This window comes from Eretmochelys imbricata, chromosome 9, assembly GCF_965152235.1.
Source record: "Eretmochelys imbricata isolate rEreImb1 chromosome 9, rEreImb1.hap1, whole genome shotgun sequence".
Classification (NCBI taxonomy): domain Eukaryota; kingdom Metazoa; phylum Chordata; order Testudines; family Cheloniidae; genus Eretmochelys; species Eretmochelys imbricata.
Window position 1 is genome coordinate 81651536 of NC_135580.1, and position 25785 is coordinate 81677320.

The 25785-nt window shown below is 40.7% G+C and overlaps 1 protein-coding gene across 3 annotated transcripts in view; it reads left to right on the forward strand.

The window, feature by feature from the left end:
• The first annotated feature begins 5849 nt into the window (after positions 1-5849).
• Positions 5850-25785, forward strand: part of LOC144269953 (ubiquitin carboxyl-terminal hydrolase 12-like) — a 39511-nt gene continuing 19575 nt past the window's right edge. For all 3 annotated transcript variants that reach the window (XM_077826055.1, XM_077826058.1, XM_077826056.1), the window contains exons 1-2: positions 5850-5982; positions 20960-21040. In XM_077826055.1, coding sequence (XP_077682181.1) covers positions 5935-5982; positions 20960-21040 — 129 coding nt within the window. In that variant the 5' untranslated portion in view covers positions 5850-5934. The remainder of the gene's footprint in view (positions 5983-20959; positions 21041-25785) is intronic.

Sequence of the window (25785 nt, forward strand, 5' to 3'; positions counted from 1 at the left end):
GAAAACTGACTCCTGCATTCCTTGGCCAATCAGAAGTCAAAACGTGACATTCCACTAGAGAGGGCATAAAGTGTGTGCCTCCTATGAACCATGATCAGTCTGTTACTTTATCTTTTCTCGCTGCCTGTTCTACGTGCTGTACCTTGGCTCTGAGCTGAAAACACATCCTTCAATTTTTTTAATCGTCATGGTGGTTGTTTCAGCAAGATATGGCCACCCTGAACTGTCCTGGTGAAATTGTAGTTTGAATAATTCTGTTCTGCCTATCTGAATTCCCTTTTTACTTTCAATTGGACCCAGTTTTCTCTGCCTTCCATTCTGATCTGTTGTGTACAGGTGACACACTTGGATCCCTTAAGAGAGCTTGAGCTGATGGACATTCCTCTGCATTATAATGAGGATTTAAGCAGTTTTAGATTGTATTTTGCAGCCTCTCAGAAAGCAATACCTTTGGGTGTTCGTAAGTTATTAGATGACACAAATAATGTCAATACTTTTCATTCTTATTGTTCAAGGGGAGAATCATTTGTTGATAGTTGCTTTATTTTTTTTAAATAGGTCATTGGTCAACAGTGTAACAATGCAATGAGTCTGTACTTAGACTGTGTGGGTATGTGTGTCAGCATTGTGCTAGGTCACAACTGTCCTTTTGGACACTTTAAAGTGAATTTAGTGCTGGTGATGGACTGTCAACCCTAGAGTCAAAAAAGGCCTACATACACTCCTACTGTGCTGCTGTGCCGTGCCCAGCCCAGGGAGTGATGGTGCAAGGCAGGCTCCAGTGTACATTAGGGCAGCCTTAATGTGTTCCATTGTTACAAAGATCTGTGTGTGGGTGATGAGCCAGCCGGATTTGGGAATACACCAGCCACTATCCTCTCCTGTCCCTGCCACACCTTTTTCACTGGAGCCTCCTGTAAGAGAAAAGGGTACAGAGCTGGCTATTCTGGGTCTGCTCCTTATACCCAGGGAATTCAGGGTCTTGCAGCATCTTTCAGTCACAGCATGGCTCTGAGTTCCCCCTAGAGTAGGTTTTAAGATCAAGAGTATGATGGTGACAGAAAACTAATGTAGCAGAATGGAAAATCAGGCCTCGGGTCTCCAGACTGCCAATCCTATTCTCAGTGCACTACAGCCAAGTTGTCAAAAGAGCTCCGTTTCCCATTTTCAAAAGAGCTCAGCATGCTGAGTGCATATTGGACGCTATGCTTTTGAAATCTGGCCTTGGTTCACAGTGGTCTAGGAAAATAGGCACAGGAGTCAAGTGACTTAGGAAGCTTCGGTTTCTCCATTTGTAAAATGAGGCTGCTAATAATTACTCACTAAATAACACTTGTATTGAATTGCTATGTGAGGGCCAAGTTTTATTGCTTTGTAAACTATTATAGTCACTTCCAGAGGTGGGAATAGAACCCAGGAGGAACAGCTGATTCCCAGTCCTATGAATAAGCACCAGACCATGTAGCTTTTGGGGCATGGGTCCTCTCGCCACAGTTTCCAAATTTCTAAGAGTGACAATCTGAAAGCAAGTTCTCAAACATCAAATGATGAAAAATATGGCACAAGAAAGTTAATTTCAAAATTGCTCCAATTTCACAGAAGTTTTGAGGGAACAGGCCACATTTATTGGGGAGGGGCAGTGGAATTCTGATTGAATATATTGATCAAGTAATAATTCAGTTCTAAATGTGTTACTAAGCAAAAGTCTGAATATATTAAAAAAGCTTGATTTGAGGAACTCTTGTGATCAACTGGTAAAGCTGTCTTCTTGTGCCTGTCTTCCACTGGAAGATACTAATTAAAGGATGAAGGTGCCTTTGTTGTCATTAGCTATTGAAAGCATATGTAGATGAGTAATATACAAATAAGGCAATATATGCCAAACCACTGGGAGGCCAAAAGAGTGTCACAACAGGGAAAAGGCCAAATAAGTTAGCAATGTCACAAGGGATGTTGTGTATAAGCAAAAATGCTGATAGAAGAACATATACCTATTTAGAAGTCCTAAAGGAAGGCACAACAACTGATTTCAGTACATAATAGCAGAAACATTGTGATGGTCTTGTGATAGAAATGCCAGCTACTCTGACAAAAGTGTTCCTTGTTCCCTTTCTCCATTTATCCTGCTCTCTCACTTAGGCAAATTTCATGGAAGGTTGTTTAAGATCAATATACAGCAAAACTGTCAAGATATATTTATATACTTAAAAATAAATTTGTCACCTGTGTTACTATACCTTAAACTATTCAGCTCAGAAACACAGAACTGTAAGAGACAGATCCTCTGTAGAGGAAAATTGGTGAAACAATCGAGAATCTGGCCTGTGGTTATTTTTTACCATTAATACATCATTTCACTCAGGTTGGATTCTCAAACTAGACCAATCAATTTCTGTTTCTAATCAGTTTTGCTTTCAGATTCTTATGCACTATCACAATGCTCTTGAGTTTCTAACCATTATAGTTTCCAAAACCATGCAGAACTCCCTCTCCAGAACATATTTGTTGAAATTTTAAAAAATATATCATGAAACATTTTTATTCTCAATACGTTTTGAAAACCCAACAACCTTCTCCAACTCTATAAAAGATTTCTATTTCTATTTCAACTCTATAAAAGAAATCTATAAGATTTCTATAAAAATCTTAAATTTTAGAATCAAATTCTTGAAATGGTTCTTTTAAACTATGTAGCAAAAGCCTGAGGCTTCCTAATCTTCTCTTTATCCAATTTTATAGATTGTCAAAATAGCATTTCACTGAGTGAAACCATATCACACTATTTAGGATTGTATAACTCAGAGTAAGAATTATTTTTCAAGAGGATCTTTATTATGTTGGTGTACAGTGGGTTTACATTTGACTAGGATAACATATTTTTAATTAAACTTTCCCTGGAAAAACAATGGCTTAAATTAAGGGGGGAAATGTTACTAAGTATAGTAAAATCCAAAACTTTTTTCAAAATTTCTAGATGTTTCACAAAACACCCTTAGGGTGGTCCCATCCCAAGTTCTATGTGTGTGCATGTTGTGGGGAGATTGTGTTATTTATTTCTGATCCAACTTTCATACATATTTATTTACTAGTCTATGTTGCTTTTGGCTATAGCTTTAAATATGTGTTTTTACTTATTTTATTTGGCACTCAAACACATTCAGGGAGGGAGCATCCTAAAAAAAAATTTTGCATTTCTAGCATATCTTCTATATGAGGATGACAAAGTGCTTTTAAAACTTTAACTAACCCTTGCAGATTTTACGGTGGGAGAGACAGATGAACAGAGAGGTGAAGCGATCTGCTCAAGGTAACACAAGTCAGTGACCAGGCTTAGAGTCAGACCTGTCTCCTATTCTTGTGTTTCAACTACAAGACTATTCTGCCTTCCCTGAAAATGTATTGATAACAACGGTTAATTTATATACTGTACATCCTCAGTTGTAGCAAACGGTCTCTGGACTGGTACATTCAGATGAGCCATTTTTGGGAAAAGAAGCTAAATAAGAGAGAAAATATACTTGTAGTAGGCTTTAGCTGATGCTGTGACAAGACTCGCTGCTGGCAGTTTGTGTATAACTCCTCTGACTCTGAATACATTTTAAACAACAATAGATTGCTCTTTATAGCTTTGTTTGACTTTCTTTGTGCTTTGTAACAGCCCTGCAGCCCAAAGGCCAGTTCTCATACCATACAGAGCTTCTGCACTAAACAAAAGTGGCATTTTTGTGATCTTTCTGCTCACTGTAGCTTAAAATTAGCATAATTGTGAAATGTACAAAAATATTCTTGCATTATATAAGAAAATGTAACAATAGAACAGTATCAAATACTGTGTATGTATGAAACAACCCTTACATTGTCTGGTCAGCCGTTCACTTTGACTCGTGGGAAATATATATTTTTGTTTTTGATTTGGAGGGAGGGGTAAAAGTAGGGTGTATGACCTAGCTACATCAGGAAATGCTATTTCAGAGGACTGTTCTTTTTATTCCATGTTTTACCTAGCACGTGGGAGTTCTGATTCTGATGGATGTCTCCAGATGCTACCATACTAAAAATAAATATTTGTAAGGATTTTGTTCTATTTTGGTGTAGGAGAGAGGGAACTAATTAAAAAAACTAGTTAAAGTTTCTGCTAATCTCATTGTCAATTTCCTGTTCTTAGTTTAGTTGCTTCACTCTCTATGGGAATGTTGAAAATAGTACTTAGCCTTCTTTATGTCTGTATTATCTTTTGAAATAACTGAATGTTCTCCCGTGAGAGCAAGTACTAAATGACATGGAAAATGCAACATGTACGAGGGAAAATAGCTGCAGGCAAACAACCCAGAGCTGAAGCCTGTGGGCCTCATTAAAAAGATTGACAAGTTTCAGAGTAGCAGCCGTGTTAGTCTGTATTCGCAAAAAGAAAAGGAGTACTTGTGGCACCTTAGAGACTAACAAATTTATTTGAGCGTAAGCTTTCATGAGCTACAGCATCCGATGAAGTGAGCTGTAGCTCACAAAAGCTTATGCTCAAATAAATTTGTTAGTCTCTAAGGTGCCAGAAGTACTCCTAGTCTTTAGTATTATTAATCAGTACCTTTCAACTGAACTACACATGTAGCTAATAAAAAGTTATCAGATTATTTCTAGTTTGATAAAGAATTCTACATAAAACTTAACTGTCCAGATAAACTCAGGCAATGTCCCTGGTATGCAATGTGCCATCAGGCAAAGCTGCAATAGCATTTACTGATTTTTCCCATTGATGTACAATGACGATTGTGATCACTCACAGAACTGTGCACTAAAAGAATCCATTTTGTAGTTCTACTGAGATAGACAAACATGCTGCAGAAGGGCACAGAATTACTTAATGCAAAATCACTGTCAAGCTTCTTTATCGAATCAAATCTATCTCTAAAATCCAATTTGTTGGTGGTCTGGTCTCTTGTCCAGCATACAGAAAAAAAAATCCTAATAAAGAAATTTCCATAAGGTCCTTCATGTCCCCTCTTAGTTTCATGACAAAAAATGTCCACCCCACGAGGCATGAACATGTACACCTCTCCTTATAATTATGCATAGCTGTAAACTCGCAGAGTCTCTCTCTACCTTTGTTCAAGGCACAGTTCAATAGGTTGATCCTGAAGGGGGCCCCGGGGCACTACGCCAGAACAATTAATAAATATTAAGAACACTCTTCCTGAGTACCTTCTGCTCATGGATCTCAAAGTGCTTCACAGAGATTAATAATATCTCAGGTTTCAGAGTAGTAGCCGTGTTAGTCTGTATTCGCAAAAAGAAAAGGAGGACTTCTGGCACCTTAGAGACTAACAAATTTATTTGAGCATAAGCTTTCGTGAGCTACAATTCACTTCATCGGATGCATTCAGTGGACTCACAGCACCTTCTTACGCAGTAGGTACCTGTGAGGTAGGTATTTTTTACAGATGGGGAAACTGAGGCACAGCAGGGCTAAGTGACTCGCCCCAGACCACTAAAGCGCTGGAGCACGGGCGCTTCCCATGTGGAAGGAAGGCGCAGTAACTGCTGGTCGCAGCCCGGGCCTCAGCAGCAGGGCCAGGAGCAAAGCCGGCGTCTACTGACATCCAGCCCTGTGCCTCGGCTCCAGGCCGCTCCCGCTGCTGGCTCGGCTGCCCCGCCAGGCGGGACCGCGGGGACTGGAGCAGCGGCGGGAGGCGGGGGACTGGTCCCACGCGCCAGGCGAAGGGGTGACCTCCGGGCGGGCAGGGCGGAGGGGGGCGGGCCTTCCGGGCAGGGCAGCGCGGGTACCCGGCGCCGTTTCGCTGCCGCACCGGCAGCGCCCGGACCTCTTTGGCTGGTGCGCCACCTGCGGCTCTGGCTGCCGCTGTCAGTTGGGTGGCTGGGTCCCAACATGGCGTCGGCGGCCGCGGGGGCGGCTGCGGGGTCCGGGGCCGGGTCGGGCGGATGGAAATACTGATGACAGTCCGGAGACTCGCCTCCAGCTGTACCATGGTGAGTGTGGGGCCGGGGCGGCGGCGGCGGCGGCTGGGGGCCCCCGGAGGCACCGCTGCAGGGTTTCTCTCCCCAGGTGGCAGGAGACTCATGTCCGCCAGGGCCCCCGGCCTGGCGCGGTGGGGTCCTTCCTCCCTTAGCCGCCACCTCCCTGGGGGCTAAGAGATCCCTTCCCCTCCCCCACAGGGCTCCCCTTGCCCAGGACCCCCGCCTGGCGTAATAGGGGCCCTTCCTTCTGCAGCCTCCACCTCCCAAAGGGCTGCCCTTCCCCCAGGGTCCCCGCCGTCGCCTCCCTGGGGGCCATGAGATCCCTTCACTTTTCCTCCAGGGCTCCCGACCGGCTAATGGGGGCCCTTCCTCCTGGAGCCTCCACCTCTCTGGCGTCCAGGAGATTTCCCCTTCCCCTCTCCCAAAGGGCTGCCCTTCCCCCAGGGCTCCCCTTACCCTGGAGCCTCCAGCTCCCTGGGAGCCAAGAGACCCTCCCCCCCACCCCCGCGCCCTTTCCCCAGTGCTCACTCCTGGAGAGCGTGCCCTGTCCTTTCTCCTGACCCCCAAGGGATATCGTCCCTTGCAGGGATCAGGACACCCACACACACACATGCACTCTCCCTGGTATTAGGAAAATTTCCCTTATTGCAGGAGCCAGTTGATACCCATTTCTATTAGAGTAGATATCAAGAATTAAAACATTTTATTAGAATAATCCCCTTCCTGCCTCACCCCCCAACACTGTATAGAGCGTTGTATAGTTACTATTATTTATTTAGGTTGTGAGTGCGCCCACTGTGTGCAAGGTGCTTTGTAACCACACTAGGAGGTGCAGTCCCTGCCTTCAACAGTGTGCATTTTTTAAAAAAAGTTTTTATAATGCAAAATACAGGGATGACATGTTTATAAACACACCCTTATGAAACAAGGGGTGTGTAATAGGGAAACTATGTAGAAGGAAAGCTTCTCTGGCACTACATGATAGCTCTGATGAAAAATACTTAGGACAGGAAAGGCTGTACAGGCCTCCCTTTTCGTGCCCAAAGAGATTTCCCCAAACATAGGCCCAGAATCACACCAGTACAGACCTACTCCCATGTAGAGACCACTGAAGTCCACGAGACTTGGTGCACCACATGATGGTGGTTCTCAGTTTAGGAATGGGGCCAAATCTGAATAGTAGTTTGTTCCACAATTCAAGAAACATGCCTCCTTTAAACAACCAGTTTGTCAGTTCTTTGAGTAGTTGCTTAGGCCCTGATCCCACATGAACCTTTTAAAGTGTTTAAAAGTGAGGAGGGATGGACTAAGAGAACTGGAGAATGTCAAACTTCACACTTGCATTTGCAGTCATTAGTCCCAAGAGGGAAGCTCCCATAAGCTAGTATAATCGTTCTAAATAAATTTGCAAACCTTCACTCAGGTTAATGTGTTGAATAAGAGTAGCATGAATTTCGTATGTATTATTACTATAGGATTCATCAGACTGTACAGTAATTAAGGATTTTACATTTATGCAGCGCCTTTAATAAACTAAAACTAATACATGAATCGAGCGCCAGTTAATTTACCACTAAACACAGTTGCCTCTGCTGCAAAACGTTGCACCTGTAACACAATAGCACACGATAACTCTGCAACATTTAAGAACTCTTCTTCGTGCAGAAAAATCTTTTATCCAATGGAAATTGCTGCTGGAATTGAGGTTGGCAGGATATAATTATATGAACTGGAATTTGATCAGGGTGTTCAAGCTCAATGATCTTGTTCTTCATATAGATCTTAATAACCAGGAAATGGTCAGAACCTCAATTTTCCATTGCATCCAAATGACAGTAAGTTTAGTAGCATCATGATCCTGGGATGTCAATTCACTATTGACTTGGCACCACTCTTCTTTCCGAGCAACTAGCCAGTTCTGCTTCCTGCAGCGTTTTGTGGTGGTCTCCTGAAGTACTGACTACCCAATTTTCCTTAACTTGAGATCTGCCTGGATCATACTGTGTGGTATGGTTGCCGGTTTATAGTGCTAAGAGCCTGATTTAATTAAAAGTATAAATATAATGGAGTAATCTCTGCTACTAGTTTTTCTAGAACAAACCTCCCAACTACAGGTTTTGAAAACTCCTCACAAGTCCATAGAAAAGTACACATGTTCATGCATGCACTTATGTTTCCCCACCGTAAACACAAGTGAAAATAAGGTCATGGGAAGTGGTTGGACAGTTGCTTTGATGCAGGGTTTGATGAAGAATTCCCTGCCCACCTTGCATGTGATTGACTCAGCCCCAGGTAGTACTCTGGACAAATTCCCCAGCTCAACAGGCTGAGCATCAGAGTAAGAGGATTAGGAGGGCAAACGTAAGGTTGAGTGATCCTGTGATCATGCAACCAACTTCAGGTCATGCTTCCAATATTCAGTGGTTTGTTCTTGGTAACTATGGCCACAAGCATGCATTTTTGGATTGGTTCTACTCCTGTCCTGGTTTTGCTTTTGTTTGGTGTAATAGATTAGTGACTCGCAGATGCCCATGTTATATCAGTGTTCATCTTGAGGTACAACTTTCTGCAAGAGTAGGTAGTTAACCCTTTGTGTCCTCAGCAAATTCCAACTTTAGGGAGGTAGATTCTGCCTATTTGAATGCTCATTTTTGTTTCAGACGGAGAAGTTATTTTTCACGTCTACAAAAACTGTTATGCGGTGCTATTGGTGCAGACTGCTTTGCTTCGCCCCAGAGAGGACTGCTTGCTTAAAGATCCCTAATTTATGCACAGCATAAAGTGTTATGGCATTTTTCATGGTAAACATTGATACAAAAATGTAAAGTTATTTGATTTGCCTTGGCTGAGTTTATTGTCAAGTTCACCTATAGTTTTATTTTCAACTAATACAGAAACATTAGTACAGTATGCTGGTTGCAGTGGTTTTATTTAATTCAAACCAGTATACTGAAGTTTACACCTTTGATGATTAAGTTAATGTCTAGTAAATCCAAAATATTATAATCTCTTCTACCATAATGTGAAAATGACTCTGAATAAACTATTTAATTACTTAAACAAGGTATGTTTGGGAATTAACTTTTCTTTAGGAGTCTAATGATGTGACACATGTTTTACATCTTCAAAGTACTCTATAGGCAATCCTCACAACACTTCTGTGGTGTTATCTATGTTTTATAGACTGGGACACTAAAGCATGAGGAAGTTATGACTTGCTCAAAGTCACTCAAATGAGTCTGTGGTAGAACCAGGATGTATAGCTCCCAGATTGGAGCTGCTGACCCCCAGTCTCATTCCAATGGACAATACAACCTCTTTAAAATAAACAAATAGAAGATTAAAATTGATCATTTAAATTCTGTCTTTGTACTGTTGAGTTTCAATCCTAACCAAACCACCCTCCTTAAAGGGATCACAAACTTTTTGTAGTGTGGATCATATCTCAAGTGTCTCATGGACACCCTCCTTCCTCTGTGTGATCACCCTCCTTCCCATTCACAATTTAGAACATCCTGTGCCAACTACAGTTATTGCAAACATTAGAAATGGATGTAAGGAAAATATTTCATGTATTGTAACAGCCTTTGATTGTGCCTCCCCCCCAGGTAAGCGCTGCTTCGCACCCCAACCCCCTGCCCCGAGCCCCCTGCCACACACCCAAACTGCTGCTTGCCCAGGAGCTGGCCGACTTGTGCAGCCCCTGAGCCAGCCATGCCAGCCACTGCAGAAGTCACAGAGGTCATGGAAAGTCGCGGAATCCGTGACCTCCATGACAGACCAGCAACCTTACCCATAGGCCATAGCCAAAATCTGTGCTGCGCCTGCTTGACTTTAACTCCCTTCCTACCAACAGATGTCTTTGTCACATTTTCCATGAGGTTAATTTTTGTGTAAATGGCTGTGATACTTATTAGGAGAATGTATGGGAGAGGATATTGGTGACATTTCCTTACATCCCCTTATGTCCCTTGGACAAACACATGGATCTTGTGCTGAAGTTTTTTAAAATCTCATACCTGAGCAGTTGTCTCTGCACCTAACTCTAAAATTATGTTAAATCATATGCTACAGCCTTCAAGGAAAGAAACAAGATATTATAGGACATTCATTAGCCCTGGCAGTACAGCCAGTCTGAAAAGCTTCCTCCCTCTGCTAGTCATAAAACTGAGCCTTAACACAGAAACCTTTGAATCGGAAATCAGCTTGTTTTATTGCTTTATCTGTAGCTTTTGTATTGACAGAACTGCAGCAGAACACTTGTATAGCAATGAGTGATGAAGCAGGGATCTGAACTTTTCCTATTTCAGATTCCTGTGATGTGTCTTAACAAGGACTTAACAGTAATGTTGGTGTATCACAGTATGCTAATTAAGGCCACTTCCCACTAGAGCCTCATCTAATTGCTCTGCAAAGCTAGCAAGGCACACCTGGAGAACACAAATTCAGCATACACATTAATGGTAGTCCTATTTTTGTCTCCCAGATCAGTACAGCATGGGGCCTAATTATTATCTTTATTACTGGTGCGAGAGAAGACTGAATACTGAGCATAGAAAACAACTTGCAAGAAATGAAATTAATATTTTTACTATTCATTTTGTGCAGTTCACTTGCAAATAAACATGTCAGTTGCCATATGAGCCACACACACAATCCACATCAGTGAAGCTTTTGAATTGTCTTGTTGCATTTTCACTGACATATTTTTAAAACTTTGTTATACTGGTAACTTTATGGGGAAGGTAACATCTACGGATAAAATAGTAAATAATGAGGGGAAATAGTTCAACTTTTAACTCAGACTTTTGTTTCCAATTGCGTGACTTGTCTTACTTAAAATTCAGTTAAAGGAAACAAAAAGTTAGCCCCACTCTAAGATCAGAGATTAGATAGTTAACACTAACAAATATTACTCTTTTTAGAAAAAATTGTAACTGTATGTAACTCTTGGCAAATCATATAGTATGTCCTTTCTGGAAGATTTATGCTACTGCCATTAGTACTTGAATTTGAAGCCAGGCTTGGCAATAGCCTTTTCTTTGTGGAAGTTCCCATTCTGAGGTGTAAAAAAACCCCAAAACACAAAGTGGTTTAACAAGATGACTGACGTCTTTCAGTACACACCTTTCTTAGGGAAGACTCCAGGCTTCTCCTCTGTAGTCTGGGAGTGTAGTTTTACTTTGCAGTTGGTGGTGCTGTCTAGTTTGGCTCTACACATGTGATGTCTTTCCCTGTAGTGGCTAGCCCAAAAAGATGGATAAGGAACCAACTATTGCCACCAATTGGGGAGAACTTCTTTAACTCAAGTGGGTAGAAGTTTGCAGTTTTGGAGCTGGGGTTTTAGTCCCAGCTCCAAAGGGATGCATATGATTTATCTAGTAATTGCCTCTTGGCAACACATAGATCTATTACAGTGGGTGAAATCTGGGGAGCCTGTGTAAGGGACATGCATGTGCTCTCTACATTGTGCATTCCTCCCTGCATGCTTCTGTGAAGTGGAGATTTGCAAGTGAGGCCAGTGAATGTGATGTGATTCATGGATCCACTGGTGCTGGGCAAGAACAGAAACTCCCTTCAGTTGCCTAAGTCGGCATGGTGGAGTCCTCTAATATTACAAGAGGCTGTCATGAAAGAAGGTTGAAATCCCATAGAAGGTCAAGAGACATCACCTTGTACCAATGCTAATTCTTTTCCTATTTCCATTAGCAGGGATTGGGCTGAGCTTCTCAACAGGCCCCTGGACGATTCTGGTGGTCCATCACCAGTCATTTGAATTGGTCTGTGGCTAGTAGATATCTGGTAAATTATTCAAGGTCAGCTGAGTCTCTGTAATTGGATCATTATGTTAAATGTTAACATGCTTTCCATGCTTTCACATAAAAGCATCATTTGTTCCATTTGGATTTATAAAGTGAAGCCATAAGATTTTCTGGATATATGAAAAAATAAAAATATGCATATCTTCTTGGCCAATGTCAAACTAAATAAATTGAGATAGAGACACACACTCTGATTTTGTGTTTTAGTAAGTCAGATCATTGCTCATCATGCTCCCTTTGCTGTGAAGCACAGAAGCTAGCAACTGTGGTTGAACTCAAATAGGAGGGAGAGCAGCAGCTGTTACTTTCTCTCTCTTGGCTCCAGACACCTCAGAAGTCCCAGGGAGCTATAGAGCTCAACATAGGGACAGAGAAAAACAATGGAGTTGAGTAGCTGTTCTCTCTAGCATGCTTGCCTGAGGGGGAGCGGGGTATTTCTAATTGTAGTTTGTGCTGTTGCACCATCCCTTTCAGGTGGTGGGGTTCTGAAGCACTTGTCAACAAGGATTGGCAATGTGGATCCTGAGGGAGCCTTGGAAGCTATACTGTCCACAGGGATGCTTCTGTAACATGTAGAATCTTGATATACCCATTATTCTCAAGCTAGCCACTGGTTTAAGGATCCAAACCCCTAGGTTGTTCCATGGAGTGGAGCACTATTACCCTCACCCAAGGGAACCATGGGAAACCTAGGTAAACTCACACTGGGATGGCGTATGAATCTGTTGTTCGAAACATTCACTGACTTGTGTATTAGAACCTTTTTGACATTGTGCTATGAGATGCTGACAGCTTAAACAGTGGGTTGTAATTAGGGAGAGCCATTAAAATAGCAAAATGTACCTGAGGTGATTCAAGTGGTGTTGTGTATTACTGCCTCTTCCTTGCCTGTTCTGCTTACAAGTGTGGAAGTTAGAGTAGTCACGATGTAGTAAACATAGTGTAAAGGTATATATGTCCTCTCCTCCTTGCACACCATGAACTGTGCCATTGTTTGGGACATGAGTTCACTTTCCCTGGCTGGTTGATCAGGCCATCAGTTTACAATGCCGTATTTTAAATGAGCAAAGGTTTCCTGAAATTTGTGAAAGTTTGAGTCTGAACAGAGGGTTCTATATTTCCTATCATTTTATCCATCAGTCTCTTTCATACCTCCTCCTTAGGTGGGCTCTTTAGGACTACAACCTTATTCTAGGACTGCATACAATTGCTACTCCTGAGAGAATTCTGCACTGAAAAGTTAAAAATTCTTTGCACAATATTTTAAAATTCTGCAAGTTTTATTTGTCAATAAATAAAGACAGAGGTTCAAGCATGGCAGTGGGGAGCACAGGCCACTGGCTGCATGAAGATGGGAGATCACCATGCAGCTCCTCCCTTCCCGGATTTAGTGGTGAGGCTGCACCCGACTCTGACACAGCACAGGGGCTGGGCCTGCCCCAGGAATATTCTGGGCCCCTGCTCCTGTGCACTAGATGCACCAGGTGTGGGGCAGGCAGGATCCAAGTGTGAAGGGGCTCAGTGTGGAGAGATCCAGGTGTGGGGTGAGAGGATTCTGTGTGGGACAGTCTGGCAGGCTGTGCAGGCAGCTCAGTGAGGGAGTCTTGGTGTGGGGGGATCTGGATTCACAGAGGCTCGGGGGAGGGCGGTGTTCCAGGTATAAGGGGAATGGGACTCTGCAGGGGCTTCCAGGTGAAGGTGGAGGCTCAGCGGGGGGTCTGGGTGTGGAGGTCTTAGTGGGTGGTCTGGATGCTGAGGGAGTGGGGGGTCTGGGTGCAGCTAATTGGGGGTCAGTGGGGTGGGGGTCTGGATGTGGGGGGGCTCCAGATACAGGGGTTGAGTTTCAGTGGGGTGGGGTTCAGGTCTGAGGGCTGGGGAGGGTCTGAATGTACAGGGTGAGGTTTGGCGGGGGGGGTGGGTTCCAGGTATGGGAGGTTATGATGCACGGGGGTTTTGAGGATGGGGGAGCAGCTCCTCGTACACTGACCCCTCCCCCCGCATCTGAGGAGTGATGGGGCAGGAAGCAGGGGAGGATGCTGAGCTTCCTGTAGTCAGGGGAGGTTTCTGGAGGGTATCTGACACAGCATTAGCCACTTCTTGCAGGGGAAGAGGAAGCCCCATCCTCTCCTGCCTCCAGCTCAGACAGGACTAGCAGCTGATCCCGGCACAGGGTAAGAGCCACCGGCTCAGGTGTCCCCAACCCTGTGGTGATTTACCTCTCCGCTGTCTGCTCCTGGTGCCTGAAACGATGTACCTGCAATGCGAGGGAGGAGTGCATGACCACTCTTCCAGCTTCCCTTTGCTTCTCTATCAGAAAGACACTTTTCTGTGGGGAAGCAAAGAAATCTGTGGGGAACATGAATTCTGCACATGCGCAGTGGCGCAAAATCTCCCCAGGAGTAAATTGCAGCATATCATCAATGTGTGTGAATTACTGGCAGTTCCATTCCAAATTACTGCATGTTGTACATCAGTAAATAAGGACCACTTCCAGTGAAGTCATGAGAGCCTTTAAAACTGATTTAGGAGCACTGACATCTGGAAATCCATCATGGAGTATCTGGAGAGAGGAAAATAGCAGGGTCTGCAAAGATCTGTACTGAGACCTGTGCTGTTGAACATACTCGTAAATGATCTGGAAAGAGGTGTAAACTGTGAGGTGGCAAAGTTTGCAGATGATACTAAATTACTTAAGATAGATAAGGCCAAAGCTTACTGTAAACTGTTACAAAGGGATCTCACAAAACCAGGTTAATGGGCAACAAAAAAGCAGATGAAATTCAATGTTGATAAATGCAAAGTAATGTACGCTGGAAAAAATCTCAACTATAAATATAAAATGATGGGTTCTAAAATAGCTGTTACCACTCAAAGAGATCTTTGCATTATTGTGGTTGGTTCTCTGAAAATATCTGCTCAATGTGCTGCAGGAAAGAGACCTAATAAGACAGAAAATATTTTAAACCCACTATATAAATCCGTGGTATGTCCACATGTTGAATACTGCATGCAATTCTGGTCACCCCATCTCAAAAATGATATATTAGAATTGGAAAAGGATAGAGAAAGGCAAGAAAAACTCAGGGGTATGGAACAACTTTCAGACAAGGAGAGATTAAAAAGACTGGAACTGATCAGCTTGAAAAAAGAGATGACTATGGGAGGATATGACAGAGGTCTATAACACCACGATTGGTATTACTCCTGGGGGAATTCTGTGCCATTGTGTGCATGCAGAATTCATGTCCCCCATAGATTTCTTTGCTTCCCTGCAGAAAAATGATTTTCTGATGGGGAAGCAAAGGGAAGCCGCAAGAGCCATCATGTGTCGCTCCCCAGCAGTGCGAGTGCATGGTTTTAGGTGTCAGGAGCAGCTAGCAGAGAGGTAAATCACTGCGGGGGCGGGCTGGAGATGCCCCAGCCAGTGGCTGCTACCCAGCTGCTAGTCCCAGCTGGGCAGGAAGGCACTTCCTCTTCCCCTGCAAGGAGCGGCCAGGGCTAGGTCAGATCCACCTTCAGAAACCTCTCCAGCCTAATACCCCAATGTTCTCAGAGCTACAAAAAAAAAAGCCCACACCAGTTTGTTTAGGTGTGTGTGTGTATATATATATACACATATACACGTACATAGGTTTTAAAAATATATAATTTTCAAAAATTTCACTACTTCAGCCCTATTTATAATATATTCAAAGGCTTTAATTATTCCTCCCTAGATTACTCTTAATAGACGGAAGCTCAATTGGTTAATTTAAAATAGTGATTCCATGGATAATTCCACACACACAGTGGATATATGACCGTGTGTCATTCTGCTAAGGTAACAAAGTTAAAATAATTTTTAAATTCAGAGCAGCATATTAATTTTATCATCACATATTTTATATGTCCATTTTTGGATCCAAAGCCAGTCTGTCAGTTGAAAGATTTCCATTGACTTCAGCGGGCTTTGTATCCAACCATAAGACAATATTTGTGCTCTTATAACAGAATAGAATGGAATGGGGGAGGTCTCAATCAGGACAGATTGTCACCATTCCTTGGAGCTCTGTAGGATTTGCAATATGCTAGAAATTGCTGGGCACAAGTGAATGTGGATTGTTTCTGATTGTCAAGTGGTGTAAATAGTATCACCACTTTAGTCAAAACCATGAGGATGTGTTCTTAGAATCAGGCAGCCTTTCGGATGGAAGATTTATGCTGACTGGGTGAATTTATAATTGATGTTTAGTTTCTGCTCAAATAGCTACCTATAGAAAGTTACACAGTACTTCCTCTCTGAACCACTGTGTCAGAACAGTTTCTTACGGATAAGGTATTTATATTACAAGTTTCCATGGACATACTCTAAGTCTCATGGATGTACCTTTTGGAAGCTTTATAGATGGAATAATTTGTCCCTGGGGGTGGTAGATAATGAATCAGTTCTAATCTTGTACACCTAACAGCTTTATTTATACTACAAAGGCGTTACTTTGAAATACAAGCCTGCTGAGAAGTGAGAGAGATACAGAGGTGGGAGACAGAGTTCCTGTGCAAAAAGCAAGGAGAACCAGATTTAAATAAAAGTATTTGCTTTCATTAAATGTTATTCTAAAAGGTAACATGATACGTGTGAATTGCCAGTGTTAAGATCCTGAATCTGATTTAACTAGGCTTAACCGTAGGCTTTTGAGTATTAAGGTGATTCAGAGTAGCAGCCGTGTTAGTCTGTATTTGCAAAAAGAAAAGGAGTACTAGTGGCACCTTAGAGACTAACCAGTTTATTTGAGCATAAGCTTTTGTGAGCTACAGCTCACTTCATTGGATGCATACTGTGGAAAATACAGAAGATGTTTGTTTTTATACACACAAATCATGAAAAAATGGGTGTTTATCACTACAAAAGGTTTTCTCTCCCCCCACCCTACTCTCCTGCTGGTAATAGCTTATTCAAACCTAATCCCCCATACACAGCTTGAATCATGTATGTTAAGTAAACCAAAATCTTGCATGTCTGCATTATAGGTGACACAGTCACTGTTGGTTTTCCAGCAAACAGCTTGCCATCCGGTCAAATGTAAATTCTCTTCCTGTATTTATCACCGTAGAATTCAAAGCTATTGTATTGCTGTCTATATATGGAATATATAACACTTTCCACTATGTAGATTTACTGCAAGCACAAACAGTTATGACTTCTCAAATGACAATTTATGGTAAGAGTTAGTAATACTTTTTGCACTTTTAACCCTTTAGTTCAATTTTGAATTGTAAAGAGCTTCCTAATTCCAGCACTTACGTTTGGAAACCAGGTACTGTTCTTCATTAACAGATTATATTTGTCTGTCCTAAGGCAGCTCTCTAGTTAAAAATAAAACAGAAGTCTTGCCTCTTTACTTATTCTTTCAAAGTACAGTTCTAAACTTTTGCACAACCTAGGTTGTTTTTCTTTTGTTGGGCAGGGGGGAAGAGTGCCAGGGAGATCTCTTCCATCCCCCTTCCCCAGTTTGCCATTGTGAGCATGACTATGTGCTTGCTCCATCAGATTACATTTTTAAAGCTGATTAGCACAATTTTATGACGTTTGAAACTTGTAGCATTTGAATTTATCTGATAATGTTAAAGAGCATTTCTTTGAAAAATGTGTAGCTAATTGCTGTGCTAATTGAGGTCAATTATGCCACAAACAATGTGTGCTGTAGAAATTTGGCTACTTTTAAGCAGTCCAATTTGTCATCTAACAGTAGAATTAATTTGCAAACTATTAGAAGTAGTGGCAACATGATCTCTGCTCTGAAATCCGAGCATTAAAGGGACAGACTGTTTCTGTCATTTCAGCTTTTCAGAAGCATCATATTTTAATAATATCATGACCCAGGTTATTGTACAATCTTCAGCCTTCTTTGTCTGTCTATTGTAGCTCTGCACTCTAACATTTTGAAGATTTTAGTGTAAACATTTTGGTGTCCCATAGGCATGGTTTTACCTAGGACTGTTGCTGATGAGTTTTTGGAATTAAATTTTGGGCTGTGACACCTCAGCAGTAACCTAGTTAATTTTCTCTATGTGTTTCTCAGTGACGGGATCTCTGTCCTGCAGTAAAGACCTTAGAGATCTATCAGGCATGTGTATGAAGAGGATCATTTGTAAATCTGTCAAAGTCTAAGTTTCTTAACCATGTATTAGCCAAATTTTATCACAAATCATGTTGCTTCTTATGTTTTGTGATTCCTTTCTATTTCTTCAATCTAGGTCATTCCCTATAGATTTGAAATAAGAAATCTGACTGCAGCGTTTCGCTACCTCTAGTTAAACTAGATTTTTTTTATAGTAAGTTTTCTACCTTTTATAACTAGTCATATCAGCTTTACAAAGTTACCATCATTTGTCCTAGTGATTGATAATAAAAATGCTTATAGTATTTATTTGTTCATTAAAAACATTACTAACTGTGGGGAAATGGGTGAATAGCACTTTTCAAGGCTGAGCTATAGTATACTTAAACTTTTTGTTTTGTTTAATTCTTCTTCAGGGTTTCAGTGATTTAGGCTTGGTCTATACTTAAAATTTTGGTTGACATAGCTTTGTCAGTCAGAGGTGTGAAACATCCACACCCATGAGCAATGCAGCTATGCTGACCTGACTCCCAGTATAGGTGCAAATAGGTTGATGGAAGAGTGCTTCTGTCAACTTACCTACCATTGCTCAGGGAGGTGGTGTTCTACCTTGACAGAAAAATCCCTTACATCAGCGTAGCCGGCATCTTTGCTAGCAGATTATGCCAGCATAGTTACAGTGCCGTAGCTATACTGGTATATTTCCCATAGCGTAGATATATTTGTCTAGTCCCTGCAATGTAGACATACCCACCGTGTAAAGACTGTTCACCAGAGCTGTAGGATTTCTAATGTCTTAATCCTATCTGTTCTCCAGCTCTCAATAATGCTTTACGAGAACAACAGAGCAGAAAAGATTGAATTTCTAATGTAAAATATGAGCAGAAACTAAAACCTTGGAAGCTACAGGGTGAGAATCCTTTCTGTGCTCTTTTATACATCATAAAGATGCAGAAAAGGTACAATCCTAATTTTTTTCTCCTCTGCAGGCCACTTTTAGTTTATCACTGTTCATCACATATCAAAAGCTTGAAGGATGTGCAAAATAGCTAAATGAATATTTCTGCTGGAACATCAACTTTTGCATTTGCTAATTTTTTATGATTTTCCACTACGCAAATGTCAAATTTCATTAACATCGTTTTTTTTAACTTAATATTTTAAGTTGCACTTTCAGTTACATTTATTTTAAAAAGCTGGAACAGCATTGAAAAGATTTTATGAGATTATTAAAAGTACTCAAAGCATGTCTAAGCATATTTAGATTAAAAAAAGAGCTATGGAAAAGCACTCTTCTTTAGTGATTCAGATGCCTTAAAATGCTGTTTGAGCTATAAATAGGAGGCTAACAGAAGACTTGAAATTGGAACCTGGCAACTGATAGGCACAATTCTAGATTATTCAGCAGTCTTCAAATACATTTTCATAGGTAGTGTCTTCTGGTAATCCAATTTCTTGAGTAGTTTGACTTCTTCAATGGATGATTCAGGGAGACATGTTGTTCCTTTCCTGTAGCATACTCCTCCACTTAAAGATCTATTTTCTCTCATGGCACCCATCTTGCCTACCATTCTTCCTGCCCTTCAGTCTGTTTTCTTTAATCCATCTACACAGCGAATTTATTTTGAGTTCCTTGTTTATTTTTACAGCACATGCTCCACTAAATTTAAATGACCTTCCTGGATGACTGACTAATCTGAGATCTCCTTAGTGAATGTGGAAAAACTCTCTTTTTCTCTAGCAAATTTTTGTATAGATTCAAGTGCAAAAATCTCTCAGTTTGATCAGTAGTTTGTAGTTTTGATGTTCACCTCAAGATAAGACAGTATCTTCTTTTAAATATAAACCCATAGTGGGGTATTATAAAGTGGAGTTTTTAAGATGAAAGCATGATATCTTGATAATATGAAATGAATTTAAATGAAGTGTCCATACTGTGTTGCTCTTTTAGGAGTTGTACAGCTAACTGCAAATAACGTTTTAGGTCCTATTCCTACAAGCAGGTCCATGCAGGTACATTGAGGGATTGGGGTGGAGAGGGAGGGATAAATTATATTTTTACACTCTTGAAACTCTCAAATGTTATAAAATCATTTTTTCAAAATAATTTAAAATTTGTTATGAAAATATGGCAACTGCAACTGTTTGATTTTAAAAAAAGACCAGTCAGTACTCAATAATTTTCACATACTTTTTTTCTATTTGTAATATCTTTGGAAATATTGAAAATGAGCAACATTTCTGGTTTAAATTTTAAAGTTTCTTTGATTTTTAAAATTAATGCTACAAGAATTACATAAACCAAAAAAGATGTTGCTTTTCCATTGTCCAGCATTAATAAATTGTTTTTGTTCTTCACCGCCATGCTCCCCAGCACCTCTGCTGGAAGCTTACTACGCTAGAGTTAGTTGCACCAGCATTGTTAAGGTTGTGTTATAGTTTGTAGTTAGTTTCTAGAAATGATATAGAATCGAACATTTGAACAAAAATGTGTCTCATTACCATGTTGATTCCAGCCTTGCAAGCACACATCACTGTCTTGTAGAATAGATAACATTTGACTTAGTATGCAGGAGTCCAATAAATTCTCTGTAAAATTGTAAATTGTTGAAATTTAATTTTAGACTCACTAAAAGATTGTATAGCAAAGTTCAATATCTGTCTTTCATTAAGGTACATATTAACTTGCTTTGCCATCCTTCTTTAAAATCTGAAATGCACAAATAGTCTAATGTTGAATTAATTTTTGATAAAAGGGGACCTATTACATTAACAGCTAGCTCTGGTCCAGCTGTCTTATCCCACAACTTCTTAAGAATCCTGGAAAGAGATTTTAAAAAATTGTATTAATTGAACCCTGAAATCTAAGCTACAGGCTGATGGGCATTATTTTAAAGTATTACTTCACATCTACATTCACATCACCTTTATGTATAATATAAAATGTTTTAATTAACAGTTCCATTCTCACTCTCTTTGTTTTACCAGAAATGGCATGAATATTACAGATTTTTTTTTTTAGAGAATTTTTTCCTAGTAGTCATATGTGGGGGTTTTTGTTTTCCCCAGGGCGCCAATGCCTCTGCTTTGGAGAAAGAGATTGGTCCTGAACAGTTTCCTGTGAATGAACATTATTTTGGCTTGGTCAATGTGAGTGAATTTGCTTTACTATTTTTAAAATGCTGTTTTCTATTTCAGTCCTCCTCTTCTGAAATGGACAGGATTCTCTTTTAGACCTTTATCCATGGGTAGTTCTGGCACAAAGTAGAAATCTATTTAAGCACTACATCCTGTAACATGCATGCTAAATTTTGTTTTTAACTAAAAGATTAATCTTAAAAGTTAACTGTAGTGAAATAGAAAATGTTAATAATTACAAAATTCCGTGGGACATTCATACTTGGGCACACTTTTAAATATAGGATCAGAGTAATTAAAGCTGGAAAAGCCCATAAGATCATAGGGTAGATAAAAGCAGGGTATGGTCCTCCAACAGAGAAGAAGTATCAGATATTAAACTGTTACTTTGGTGGGTCTTAGTCCCAAAGACTCAAACCAAAACAATCTGTTTGCTTTTCAAATCTCATGTTTTTCATATGGGCTTAGAGGGGACAGTCCTGTTGAGGAAAGATTAGAGAATACAGAAAAATACCAGCTAAGTCAATTCCCTTTGTGTAGAAATGTACTTTTTTCAGGCTTGCATCAGCATGAGAGCTCCTGTTTAAAACAACTGTTTGCCATAACTTCAGTCAGTTTTCATGTTTACAGTGTGATTAAGGCCAGTAAGGCCATAAAAATTGCCTAATTTGCAATGATAGAACTAAATTAAGGATTGTGAAAAGAATGCAACATTATTCCATCACTTATGTTTAGGATGTCAGATTAATGCTTCTGGATAAGGAAGGTAAATGTAACATTCAATCTGTCACATCCTTTTATTAATAATATGATGTAAAAAAGTAAAATGTTTACAATTGTCACAGGACATAGTTCATTTTTCATGTTGAAAATATGGCTCTGGTTAACTTCATTCACAGTAAATTAAACTTCCCCCTTCTTCCCTTAGTGGATCATTTGGACACTTATTTCACGTCAGAACTGAAACAACCTAATGTACTGAAGAGTGCTAATATAGTTACTTAAAGTATTGCTTGCCTCCAGCTGCACATTGTGAGCTCATTTGATTTAATTGATCTTTGCTTTGTCCGTAGCAGATCATGTTCTCAGACACTCAACAATCTAAAACAGAGGTGGGCAAACTGAGGCCCGCGGGCCACATCCGGCCCACGGGCCCGTCCTGCCCGGACCCTGAGCTCCGGGCCGGGGAGGCTAGCTCCTGCCCTGCTGTTCCCCCTCTCCCCGCAGCCTCAGCGCGCTGCCAGCACTCTGGGCGGCAGGGCTGCGCACTCATGCAGGGCAGCACGGCAGGCTCCAGCCAGGCAACATGGCTCCCAGACATGCTGCTCTGAGCGGCGTGGTAAGGGGGCCTGAGTCAGGGGGTTGGGTAAGGGGCAGGGAGTTCTGGGGGGCAGACGGGGCGGTTGGATGGGTGGAGGTTCGGGGGACGGGGAACGGGGGGCAGTTGGATAGGGCAGAGATTCTGGGGGGGCAGTCAGGGGATGGGGAGCGGGGGGAGGGTTCAGATTGGGGGTGGAGTCCCGGTGGGCAGTTGGGGGCGGGGGTCCTGGGACGGGGTGGTCAGGGGACAAGGAGCGGAGCGGGGTTGGACGGGGGAGGGTTATGAGGGGGGCAGTCGGGGGCTGGAAGTGGGAGGAGGTGGATAGGGGGCGGGGGCCAGGCTGTTTGGGGAGGCACAGCCTTCCCTACCTGGCCCTCCATACATTTTCGCACCCTGATGTGGCCCTCGGGCCAAAAAGTTTGCCCACCCCTGATCTAAACGCACTAAATTATCTTCATTAAGTGTTGTGTTAATGGCCATTCCAATGGTTTTGAGATTTGTATCATAATGGGAAAATATGGAAGGCATGTTCTGTTGTAGCATATATACCAAAGTGATAAATAGTTTGAAGAAGAAAAAATTGCCTTCTAAAAGTAGAGAAAAATCCTTTTACCGGCCACATGCAATATTCAAAAGGACAAAATATGTTTCCTTCGATAATTTTTTTGGATTTTTACTTCTCTGTCAAAAATTCCTTCCCCACTACCTCATGTTTTTTCCTCTGCTTGTTCTCAACCCTCTTGGTAAAGTGTGAAAGCAGCTGGAGCACCTAAAAGGGTTTGCAGAACAGGTTTTGACCTCTGTAGATTTTAATCTATTGTGAAACTGTAACATTTTCAATTTTAAGAGGCTGCTATCCTCAAAGTGCCATCTGTTGGGAATTCTCTGTAAATGGGTAATTTAAAATTATTTTAAATTAATTAGATAGCGTTTGAGCTAAATATTTTGTTTTAAGCAAGATTTGTTAAACTGAATGAATCATGTGTTTTGATTTTTTAAAAAAATTAGTTAAAAGTAATTTCATGTTATTTACTGGCCTGAATCCTCTAGTCATTTTTTGTGGATATACAATGACATTTTCCTGTTCAAAAAACACAAACAACTTTCCTGTTGCTGTGTGGGCTCATATAGGGGAAATTGACTGTCTAGTCAGTTTCACTGTTGCTTCTTTATAAAGAGCTGTTACACAACATGAACAAACTGAAAAGGATATTTTATTTAAAATTGTATAGTATAAATGTTATAATTGTAATGTTTATTTCGGAAAGTGGTCTCTGTAATACAAATGAGGGCAAGGTCAGTAGCTGGGTTCTTCAGTACACTTGAGGTGATATCTTGGCCATCTTGAAGTCAGTAGAAGTTTTGCAATGGATTTCAATGAGGCCAGGACTTCACTGTTGGTGTTTTTATTACTTTTGGCCTTGAGATTCTAATACAAGCTCTTTGAGGTATGTGCTTTTTTGTGCTTATAAAGTACCTAACACACTTTTGGATGCAACACAGTTAATCACACCAGAGTTGTATACGCAGGACCTATTAATTCCACATGTTGTGACCTGATTCTTCTGTGTGTACCGTCAAAAATCACATTAACCTTTTTGCTGCCATATCACAGCATAAACACTCTAACCCAGAAATTAGCAATGCTGAAAGAACTGGAGGTTAGTAATGGACAGCAAGTCCACTATTAACATCCTGTTCTTTCAGTATAGCTAATTTCTAGGATCCTGCCTGCCATTAAATATGTTTTGGGGATTTTCCCCCCAAATATATGAGCTAATATTCTTCCAAAAGATTTTCATTTTTCTCTTCTGCAAGCGTTTCTAATCTTTCCAGGTACCCTTGCATTATTTCTCTGTCATCATTGGTGTTGCCAAAACTTGCCAATTTTGTATCATCTACAGATTTCATGAATGTGCTGATTATTCAGTCTTATAGGTTATTAATAAAGAGATGGACTAAGAATAAACATAAATTAAATGTTTGTTCAGCTTGTGTATTTATTTTGATCATGTAACTAACAATTTTGAACCATTGTTTCTCATTTCATGTACCATGTAAAGTGATGTGAATGCAACTGTAACGATGATAAGGCTGTAACCTTTTGAGTTGCATGGATTAAATTTTAAATTTCTCTCAGCCAGAAAATTGACTATTAACTTGCAGTTGTTCTGCTACAGTAATTATACAAAATTCTGGTGTACACTGTAGCCATATTCCCAGAGTACCACTTAATGTGATTATCAGTATTCTACAATTGGTTTTTTTTGTATGTTAATTATGTTTGTTTAAAATATTTCACCCAGAATGTTCTTGAGATGCAGAGCTCATTTACAAGAATATCCTCGGGACAGGCAGACCTGAAATCATTGTTACTCAAAAAAGCCAAACAAACAATGTTATATAAACCAGTTATTATAAAATAAATTGCACAGATTACTATAAACAGAAGGAACCAAACCACCCAAAATGAACTATTTCATGTCATTGTATAAAAGCATCTAACTTTTCACTGTTTTAAGTGTTTCTCCTTGTTAAGCAATCTGAGACGCATCGCCTCTAGACATTACATACCATCAGCCCTGTCCTCTAATGACACAGCCTTCAGATATGGCAGATGTAAAACAGCTGCTCTTAGATATCTCTGCATCATGTGTTTTTGCCAATATTTCATTGTAAACAGGAAATACTTAATGTGTTGCTTTTTGTCTCAAAAGGCATATTGGTATCTGACACAGGCAAACATAAAATCTGAATCCACCTATTGTGACCTTGTTACAATACTGTAATAAAACTGATCACAAGGGATACAGTGATGCTACCAGTTACCATCCTGTCATTTTGCTCCTTAAGTCCACATTATGGGCTTAGGTGCCACTGAGAGACCTATCAGTGACTGCAGCTTCAGGCCTGTGCAGGACTAATAACCATGCTGTCACTCGCTAGTTTTACCTGCCTGTGGCAAACCCTGGAATAGCCTTCTCTTAGCAGACATTCATTGGATTATCCCCCATACACATAGCCCTCCCCTCAATAAAATTAACTATGGTGGTTGCTTGTGAAATAAAATAGAATTTTAATACTAACTAAATTACCACCAGAAAAAAACTTGCAGATAAGATAACTGCTTTGATCCAGATCCTTGGTAAGTTTGATAAAGGTATTATATTAACATAGTTACATAAGAAATGAGAGAAAGCAATACTGCTTCAGCACCCATAATGGAGAATCTGTTCCACCCAGCTGCTGCTCTTGTCAATCATGCCACCTTTAAATTGGTGTGTGTTAAGATCCAGATGAAACTCTGCTAGTATTAGTTCAATCCCCTGAAATATAGGATAATCTTTTGATCTTTAGGTCGTATAATCAATGCTAAAATTTCCCATTTGATCCACAGCACATACTCATTATTCATTAATATGTACCATTCTTGATC